The sequence below is a fragment of the Silurus meridionalis genome, chromosome 27 (genome assembly GCF_014805685.1).
Source record: "Silurus meridionalis isolate SWU-2019-XX chromosome 27, ASM1480568v1, whole genome shotgun sequence".
In the NCBI taxonomy this organism is placed as follows: Eukaryota; Metazoa; Chordata; class Actinopteri; order Siluriformes; family Siluridae; genus Silurus; species Silurus meridionalis.
Window position 1 is genome coordinate 6,705,720 of NC_060910.1, and position 10,794 is coordinate 6,716,513.

Below are 10,794 nucleotides of genomic sequence, written 5' to 3' on the forward strand. Positions count from 1 at the left end.
AACGTGCTGTCTCAAAGTACCATGATTGTAGGAGGGACAAATAATATTTCACCAATCGAAAACGGAAACGAAGAGCGACGGACCAATCAGAGCACCGCAGCGTGTGGGGTTTGTATGCCGCATGTTCTCCATGTGAGAATTTCCAGTTGCAGTACTCTCCTGGCTACATGCATCACTAAATGCATTTATTTGGATTTTATTACACTGTATTGACTTTATTTACAAATTAAGATGAAGAGGAAAAGTTCTCCAATTGCTGATGATCTAGAAAATGAGGTTTGATGCTTTTATTTCTTAACATGTACGGATTTGCACTAGTCTGGTCTACTAATACTGGTCTGTATTAGCACTTTGGGCATTTTCCTGCCACTCTATATTCACAACAAACCTTTGAATAATTTTTAAAAAATTGTATGATTATAGGAACATTAACTTCAGTTGTTTTGTTATTTTCTAACTAATTGTACTCACTGTATCACAGATGGAACCACTGAGTCTATCTGAAAATGGAGAGGAAAGTGCAAAGAAACCCAAAGGGTCCAAAAAGAAAGCAGAGAATGGAGTCCTTCGTCCACTTAAGCTCTCTGAAGGACAGTTGTACAAAGCCCCTACTGTGGAGGAGCTCAACCAGCTGAAGGAGGCAGAGAATCTGTTTCACTGCAGTCTGCTCAAAATGCAGGTCAGTACAGGGTTTTTTTTGTAGACAATTCAGAGAGAGTACACATTTTGTTTTATGACTCCATGCATGTAATTTTTTCACAAATCACCTACATTTTCCCATTAAGAGAACAATATCTGACAGTGAACTCCACATGTCTTGATTCTTTCTTTCCCCCTGTATCAAACACACAAGGTCTACGTTAATACATTGTCAGTACACTTGTTAAAATGAATAAACGACAAGTTATCAGCTTGTGTCTGTGTGAACTATTCTAATTTATATTTTTATTGTTCTTGATTGATTTTGGTGTTAACTGTACCTTACTGGCCATGTATTGAACATCATATGACCTTATGTTCAGTGTGTTTTCTTTTAATTTGACTTTGCAGATGGATGAACTGCTCAAGGAGGTGGTACTGAGTGAGCGCAGGAAGAAACAGTTGGATTCTTTTGTCCAGGAAATCACAGATCTTTTGAAATCTGTGCCTGAAACTCCAGTAGTGGAAGTTAGTTCCCAGTGTTCTCAGTGTTCTGCTAATCAGAGCAAGAACTTAGTAGTAGATTTCTGATTTATTATCCTGTCCTCATATTTACTAAAGATGTTTTATGGCTCTCTTCTAGCTGTCAGACTTGTCTTGGTTGTCGGAGTCGGGAATTGACGTCCCGTTTATTCTGGTTCCTGAGGAAACTAAGGGCAAGTTCCACATGGAGCCACCTCACTCTGTGGATCTGATTGGGAGTTATCCTCTGGGAACTTGCATCAAACCAAGAGTTTCTGTTGATCTAGCTACTACAATTCCTGCTGTAAGTTGATGAATTCTTAGACTTTATCAACAGCTACAACGTTTTTGAGGGTTGGATCATTTCAACGGAACTCCTGTGAAACCTATGGATCTTTAATTCTAGCTAGATTATCAATTAATAAATAGATACAAACTGCCATTATACCAGTTTATACAGTACATTTGTGTAAATATAAGTTAACATATGAGTCTATTCTGGTATAATGATTTACAAAGTGTTGTGTTGCCTTTTCCTCTCAGAGTATCCTACACCCAATGGATTTCCTGAACCAGAGATACTCTCGAAAGCGAGCTCTTTATCTGGCAGGACTTGCACAGCATCTTTCCACTTCTCCTTTAGTGGGTCCACTGCATTATTCATGCCTGCATGGCAACCGGCTTCGCCCACTACTGCTTGTCACACCTTCAGGTAAGTTGTTTCCCCTCCATTCTCTAATAATGATTTTCCAGATGCTTGTTTAAAGGCAGTAATGTTAGAAAGCGCAGCAAAGCAACACATGTTCCAATTATTTAGTCTTGAAAATGTGAAGAGCAAATCTTTCAGTATAATCTTACAGTATATTTAGGTGGCTGAATCTCCAAAAAAAAAAAAGGTATCCACTATACTTTTTTCTTTCTTTTAATGGGGGTCCGGTTCAGTCTGTAACAGAAAATTAAATAGGCCAGAGTGACTACCAGTATTATTGTGGATATTTTATTATGATTTCAAATCTTTTTATTTATGCCTCCTAACGCTAGATTACTTCATTTTGCTAGGCACTGTACAGACAAATGAGCATTACTTTTCACAAGATATATAGCCTATTAAAAAAAGCATTATTACTATCATAAAAAAAGCACTGAAACATGAAAATGTGCTAAATGAATAATTTTTTATTTCCAAATATTAAATCATAAATTATTTATTTATTATTTATATTTTATTTATTATTATAAATATTAATTATAAATTATATTTTTATAAATAAATAATAAATAGTGATGAAGAATCTATTTGAGAGACCGAATTTTGTGTGGATTACAGGAAGCATAGACATTTTCAAGAGATTTCGAATGAAGGTGAATCTAGAAAAATTCTAGGATATCTCATAAGAAACAGAGACTAATAAAAACTATTACACTTTATCAACCATGAGGTCCCCACAATCTGTCTGTCGTTCTTTGAATGAAATAAGAATATCTGAATTTGACTGTGTGCTTGTAGGTAAGGATAGCAACAGCATCATGTTGAGGATTCATGCCATCCCACCTCCGGACTTCCTCAAACCGAGTCGATTCCATCCACAGAAGAACAACATACGGACAGCATGGTTTACAGGCCAAGACGCTGAACAGGGTAACATAAAATGCAGAACACTTACGCACTTGAAGGCTTTAACAGTTTGTTGTGTTATTTATTTTTTTGTTTGTTTTTTCAGAAAGCAACGAGCCTCCTACTCCTCAATATAATAGTACAGTGGTGGGGGATCACCTCCCACGTTCGCACCTGCAGTTTCTCAGTGCACACTGTGATCAATGTCCTGCCTTTCGAGATGGAGTAGCTTTGCTCAAAGTGTGGCTCAGACAGAGGGAGCTTGATCAGGTAAAATCTTGGTAAAGTATTGTATGTGTCTGTGTGTATATGTATGTTTTATCTTCATTATTCTTCGATTACAAATATAATTTTTTTTTAAATATTTTGGCAAGCATTTGTTTAGGTGGGGGAAACGGGCTTCCAAATGATTCAGGTCAAAGAAAGAGACGGATTTCCACATTTCCAAAGTTTGGGATAATTTCAAACTAAAACATAAAGAAAATACCATACATTGTGCTAATCTTTATTTAATTAGATTTTTTTATTATTAATTTTATTTTTTTGAGTAATCTAAAATTTATTTGAATAATTTTTTATGTACTGGTATATATTTGTATTTACATTTTGAAGTAATATGGCAAGTAAATTCACTAAAAGGGTTTAGTTTTCACAGATGTTCTTGTCGGCAGTTTCAGCAACAGAAATGTAGAATTTTTCTTAAAAAGGAAACAAATTACTTGTTCATTTTAAGAGACACGTCTAAATTTCTCTTGTATATTTAGTATTGCTCTTTAATAAAGAAAAGTACTTCTTCGATTACTCTTATTATTGAAATGATCAGTAGAATACTTGATTCCTAAAATAATCGATAGCAACAACTCTATTTCTGACACAGTCAGCAGTGAATTTGATTTGCATGTTCATTTTTTTAGGGTACTGGCTGTTTTGGAGGATTCTTGGCCTCCATGCTGCTGGCTTATCTCCTGTCCACGCATAAAGTGGCTAAAACCATGAACGCCTACCAGCTGCTCAGAAATGCCCTGCATTTCTTGGGTAAGTACGTGCTTGGCATGAGTGACCTGTTCTTCATCAGGCTTAGCAATGATAATTTTGATAAGAACAATTTATCACAAGAATGGCATTATGAGAAATATATGGGGCAATTTGTAACATGAATGTGTAGAAAGATAGATGGCTGCATTTAATGAGTAGTAAACAATTGAGTGAATAATCTTATTTGCATTCATTATAAACAAAATTGTATTTCACATGCAGCTTGCTGATGTGGAGATTACCAGACATGTCTGTGGCAACATTAATCCATCTGGGCTAGAAAGAAATCATCCCCAGCCTTGCTTCTAAATACAATTCTGTATATATTAGTTTAGTGCTGAACTTTTTGAGAGGATATATGTGAATGCCAAAGATAAAACCCTAATATATAATATATTATTGTCTGATCCCTTTCCCCCTTTAGCTTCCACAGACCTGACTGAGAATGGTATTACCTTAGCAAGAAACCCAGATTCTAAAGCGGTGAGCAATATTTCCTCAGTCATATTGAGCAATGTTTTCTTTTGCTTCTCCTTGCACTGTGAAATAAGTGCCTCCTTCTTCCCTCATTAGCCATCTTTGCCCGAGTTCCACAGTGCTTTCCAAGTTGTTTTTGTGGATCCATCTGGCCACCTTAACATGTGTGCAGATATGACCACTTTCACCTACAAACAGGTCAGCATTTTAAGAAAATCATTCTGAAAGTTTGCTTTCACACATCACAAGCTGTTTTAAAGGCATTCATCTTATTGGTCATTTAAGGCTTTTATTAAATTTTTTTTTTGTGTTGTCCACAGATCCAGCATGAGGCATCTCTGTCCCTCCAGTTCTGGGACGATCCCACACTTGATGGCTTCCAGGCTCTTCTTATGACACCCAAACCCATGATCAGGACATATGACAACGTCTATCAGTGAGTGTCCCACCATTTCATGTCATTTTCTGGAGCTCTTCTGGCATTTGCAAATTTGCCCAGGGTATTATTAAGATCTGTGTATGTTTTCTCCTCAGACTGAATGATTTGGTGAAAATGCAAGCAGCCTGTAAAAAGCTCAGTCTCCTTAGCACTCTCATGGACCACAGTGGGAACTACATTCTTGCTGCTCTTCCTTTTATCTTGTCTCTTCTGCAGCGAGGACTTGGGGATAGGATCCACCTTTTGGTTCACTCACTTCCTCAGACCCTGAGGTAAATTTATAACCACTGATCTGTTATTTATTTATTTTTTTGAGAAATTATGCCTTATAGAGTAGAGGTGTAATGGCACACAGATTTTTACTGAAATGTTTCGGTACGTTGCACATATAATGCAATCTTTGTTTTATGTGCAGAATATCTGGTTTCCCTCACTAACATATTAAGTGCCGGAATTATATAATTAAGAACCGACAAGCAAATTCTTTTTTTTTTGCATTTCTTCCCCCTATAAATGTAATTAAATTGAACCGAATCATGACTTAAAAACCGAGGTATGTACCAAACTGTCAATTTTGTGTACCGTTACACCCCTACTATAAAGTAAAAGCAAACAAGTTAAATGTCCTTTTACTGTTCTTTTTTTTCCTGTTTAGGTTTTAGTCTTTATATCATGAATATTATAGCCTGACTTTTTCAACTTCCTGAATCATTATTATTAATAATATATCTATATTATAAATGGAAAATAACATCTATTTTATGATTCTCTTTCAGTGGCCAGTGTATGGTGACCCCCCTCTGTACAAAGACCAGCCACCCGTGTCTGTTGGCGTGCTTCTCCACCCTGAGCGTGCTCTCTCTGTTCTGGAGAGAGGACCTGCAGCAGATAAACCTGAGGTAAAACAAAGCGGAGTGTTCCTGCACGGTGTGTGAAATAAAAACGTTTTACAGAAGGTAAACCGCAGCTCTTGTGCAGGCGGAAGAGTTCCGGCAGCTGTGGGGTTCTCGCTCAGAGTTGAGGCGCTTTCAGGATGGCGCCATCACCGAGGCAGTGCTGTGGTCTGGATCTTCCACCTGTGAGAGAAGACATGTCTTGCTGGAGATAATCACCCACCTTCTGGATCTGTAAGAGCACAGCACTATTACAGGATATGGAGAATTTCAAACAAAGTGCATTGTATGTGATAATACGTTTATTTATTTATTTAGTCATGCAGATATACCTGAGTCCTGCATCCGGTTTATTGGGGGAGAAATGGATGATGTCATTAAAGTTAAAAAAGAGGTACGTCTTATGATTGCGAATTGTTTGTGGGTGCATCAAAGAATACAGGGAGGGTTTCATTGATGGATAAATGGAATGTTTCAGTACTTAATGGATGTGTAATTTGAAGAATATATCTTTTTAAAAAATGAATGTAAGATGTATGTTTGGGTGTCTTCACTGATGGATGGATTTTGTAGATGGCTGGATAATGATATGTATTTAGACAGACAGAGCTGATTGAATGTTGACAGATTATATTAGTGCAGGATCTGTGTTAAGCACAATATGTGTAGAGAATGTGGGACATAAAAAATTACAGTATGAGGGGAAATATAAGGGAATTTTGTCCACATACTTTTGGCTATAATGGCAATGGTTGGGTCTATTGATGGACTGGTGGTTGCATATAAATGAGGTTTTATATGTACAGTATATAGGGATGGATAAATAGACATGTAATATGTTCCATCAATAGATGGATACCTGAAAGAGTAGAAAAAGATTGAAGGATGATAAAAGTTGCAATTCACTGCAAACCTCACTGATAACTGTTAGTGAAAAAAATATATAAATTACAAATTGTAATGTTCTGAAAAATATTGCATGTATTGTGCACGTTTCATATTTGTGTTATTGCTGCTGTTTTCTAGGAGTGCAGTGCAGGAGAAGAGGAGAGTCTGAAGGTGGTGCAGTGCTTTGATGACCTAAGCAGAAAGCTGTGGCAGCTGGAGGGTCTGCCTCTGTCCATCACATCGGTGCAGGGTGCTCACCCTGCTCTCAGATACACACAGGTAAACACACGTCTTCATTCCATCTAATACTGCTGTTTATGGTGATGTGTATTTAATGCGTTTTTCTCTCTGTGTAGGTGTTTCCTCCTGTCCCAGTAAAGCTGGCCTACTCATTTTTTGAGAGGGAGAAGACTTCCCGTGCTTTGGTTCCAAATAAGACCAAGCCTTGCCCTTATTATATCACACCGATTAAAGGTAATCTTATGTGTACATGTCAGAATTGATTTTTACGTTGTAGCCTGGTGGTTATTAATAAGAATCAACACACAAACGTTTTCATTGAATAATCAGTCAGTTTTAGTTCTTATGCCGATTTAAACTGAAATTTTTCAGCTCCTTTAAGCAGAATTGTACAATGCAGGCTAGTAAATGTAGGGTTTTTTTATATGGATTGTACAGAAAGCAGCTCTTCTGTTACTGTATTAAATTATTATTTATATTGTATGTACTAAATACTAAGTACCAAATCCTATATGTAAAACAGTAAAAAGCAAACCTTTATTTACTCAAAGTTAGTTTATCTCTGTGGAAAAACATATAAGTACCTAATACTGAGTGCCTACAGAGCTGCACGATTTATATGCATCTATTCTGTTTGCATTCATGTTTAGTGATTGTACACATGGAAGGCAGTGGAAAGTGGCCTAATGACCGTTTGGCAATTCGCCATATTAAAGCAGCTTTCCACATCCGCCTCGGCGAGCTGCTCAAAAGCCAGCACGGTTACACGCATCGCCCCTCACCTACACACCTGGACGTATGGAAGGTAAAGCGTGTGTTGACAAATTGCTATTTGCGTTACTATTTGGCTTTTTTTTTTTTTTTTTTTTTTTTTTGTATGTGAAAATACAAAAATTAAGGTTTTACCATTTTGTTTGAATGATGGTGATTTGGAACATAATTTGTATCTTGAAATTATGTGCAGGATGGACTGGCGTTCCGGATCCAGGTAGCGTACCACCGAGAGCCCCAAGTGCTGAGAGAAAGTGTGACCACACAGGGCATGCTGATTCAGAGGGATAATGCAGAGGCACAAGCATTGGAAATCGAGACGCAGCACAAACCATTCCTGACCAGCACCCTGCACGGGTATAACATGCAAACCCGTTATAGTTCTTGCAAGCACATAGAACTGATATTGCTGATCATTGTTGTAGTTCTGATGCCATGCCTCGTAGTCCAAAAAAGTAAATGAGAATTCTTATAAAGACTCTTGTATGTGTTTTGTGTACCAGTCTGCAGCAGCAACAGCCGTGTTTCGGCACAGCGTGCCGCCTGGCCAAACGCTGGCTGGCAGCACAGCTCTTCAGTGGAGATATAATAGAGGAGGCAGCTGATCTCCTGGTGGCTTCGCTCTTCCTACAACCGGCTCCTTTTACACCTCCGAGGTAATCATTATTCACACAATCTCCATGTTTGTTTTTTTCCATATTCTGGTTTCGGCTAAAGGTGATCTTAAATTTATTTTTGTCCTCAGCTCTCCTCAGGTCGCTTTCCTCCGTTTCCTTCACCTGCTTTCCACTTTCGACTGGAAGAACAACCCTCTGGTGGTCAACCTCAATAGCAAACTAGCAGGTAGGCACCATACAAATTTGAGCTCACCCTTGTGCTGTTAGTTTAGTTTCCTTTCTTATATTTTCTTCCTCTCTAATAAAGCTTGTGACTACACTGAAATCAAAAACCACTTCCTGGCACTGAGGGAATCTTTGCCTGTGATGTTTATCGGCACTCCCAATGATAAGACAGTCTCCGTTTGGACAAAAGAAGGACCTTCGGTTCAGGTTTGTGAAGAAGACATTAGAAATGCATGTGTGGTGTTGTGTTAAGATTTTTATATGGTGTATATCTCATTGTTTCTATATTCAGGTATACTGAATAAATTCCATTTTCAAACTATGTCTCTGGCATTGTTCAGATGGTTCCATATGCGGGGACGGGCCGTATTTTGGGGGCCCTTGCACACGAGCATCACAGCCCTGCCCTCATTTCCACAAAAGGCATTTGAGAATATATAACAGGAGTCTTCAATCTAATCCACAAAGGATCAGTGTGGCTGCATTTATTTCAGCAACCTGATTCCACGTAATTCATCAGCTGTTCTTATTCTTTTTCCGACTTTGCCAGTAATTTGCTTTGTTTTAACTTGCGATAAAATTTGAGTTTGCTGTTGCAAGTAATTGGCAACAAAGAAACTGGATTTCCCCAATACTGGCAGATGAGCCATATAAATCTGGAATGACTGAACTCCTTGGAAGACCCTCCTCTTTCCCTATCTCATATTAGCAATGTTTTGGCCAGTGTATTTGTACCAACTCAATTTTCCTGCTTGAAAGTTGCAACGATGCCCTCACTTTTCACCAAGGAGAATGGGGAATATTGTAAACATAGACATCTGGATATAGTTAACATCACTTAACACCCATCATAGGGATACATCAAAATGTTTTGTATAAACATTGATCATTTTCAGCACTTCCTGTCTCCTTTTTTTTTTTTTTTAATCATGAAGAGAAAGAAGGCAAAAAATTACCAAAAGAAAAACTATGCTTACAACCCGTCATCTCCTTTGCAGATTCTTCAGCGTGTCGTGTTGGTTGCAGCAGAAAGCCTACGCATCCTGGAGGCCCAGCTCATCAACCCCAATCAAAAACAAGATATCCGGGTTAGTGTCATTACCACTGATCTTACAATGGGAATTTATCTAATTGATCTGGGGATCATGAGAAATGCGTTTTGTGTTTCAGGTGGCATTTCGACCCCCACTGGAGGCCTATGACGTTCTGATCCACCTCAAACCTCAACAGGTCCCCTTACACTCTAGAGCTGTGGATCGTCCTAAAACCACGAGTTACCGAGGCACCCAGGACAAGGACGTAGCAAGCTCAGGAGGAGCGTTCCCTGTCGTGGATTTTGATCCTGTGAAGCTGTATCTGTCCGAGCTCAGGGTTGGTTTAATCTAGTCCTATATGGCAGCATTAATTTAACAGTAGAACATCACTGTTGAGGTGTTGATACACCAAAAAAATATTCTGCATGCATTTATTTACCCATTGATCCTTTATGGCCTCAGAAAATAATGTTAACAGGATAACTGGTGGATGAATCCATTTCTTTCTATTTGATTTTATATCCTTCTATTCAGGCACAGAATGCATGTTCATATCCAACTTATGTTGTACTGCTTTTGAACTCTTCTGTCACTGATCGTCTTGTTTTGAAATGTTTTTCTTCAGGAGGCATTTGGGGATCTGGCACTCTTTTTCTATGACCCCTATGGGGGAACTGTGATTGCAGTATTGTGGAAGCCCAAAGCTTTTCAGCCTCAGCCATTCAAGGTTAGTCAGCAATGCATTTTTCTATGAAAAACATGTGTAGGTATTTTGTCTGATACAGTAACCTGCTTTCTTTTTGCCTTTAGACTTCTCTGATGAACGCCAGACGAGTGGATGTGAATGAAGGCGTGGCCACTACTGTCCCTAACATAGAAGCCATTGTGCAGGATTTCCAGATTATCGGGGAAGGCCTGGTCAACAAGGTGGACCTAAGGACTGAGAGATGGGTTGTCTGAATTGGGAATAATCTGCAGAAGATCATTTGTGTGCTATGGAATATTTGCTTTTTTTTTTTTTTTTAAGGACAGTACATTTTATGTATATTTCTTTCTTGATCTAATGGATAAATATGGATTTTTATCAAAAGTTTCAGTTAATAATAATAATAATAATAATAATAATTACATGTTCTTTGCACGTGGATGATTTTATTCTTGTCAAAGGCCAGCAAATCCAATTGTAGTTCTTCAGCAATAAGACCACATGGTGAAATGTGCATATATTTTAATACGAGTTATACTTTTCAATTGTTTGAGGGTGGGGAAAGTAGTTCTCAAACCTTTCCACAACATCACACCGTAGTGACATCTGGTGGTCAAAGAGATGATGTGCATGTGTGTGGTGTTGCATTAAGGTTTCGGGGTTCCTGCATCCAGAAATGTATCCAAAAACTCG

At 38.2% G+C, this 10,794-nt stretch overlaps 1 protein-coding gene across 1 annotated transcript; it reads left to right on the forward strand.

The window, feature by feature from the left end:
* Nucleotides 1–87: 87 nt before the first annotated feature.
* Nucleotides 88–10,646, forward strand: nol6 (nucleolar protein 6 (RNA-associated)). Its single transcript, XM_046842051.1, is given in 27 exon segments — nt 88–276; nt 482–679; nt 1,051–1,167; nt 1,283–1,465; nt 1,705–1,873; nt 2,669–2,800; nt 2,883–3,046; nt 3,691–3,811; nt 4,236–4,294; nt 4,385–4,486; nt 4,609–4,724; nt 4,823–4,980; nt 4,983–4,999; nt 5,504–5,626; nt 5,706–5,854; nt 5,939–6,014; nt 6,647–6,787; nt 6,865–6,982; nt 7,399–7,553; nt 7,713–7,876; nt 8,023–8,175; nt 8,265–8,362; nt 8,444–8,568; nt 9,360–9,449; nt 9,532–9,732; nt 10,021–10,122; nt 10,206–10,646. Coding segments are annotated over 27 exon segments (3,426 nt in total). The 5' UTR covers nt 88–231; the 3' UTR covers nt 10,356–10,646.
* The last annotated feature ends 148 nt before the right edge of the window (nt 10,647–10,794 follow it).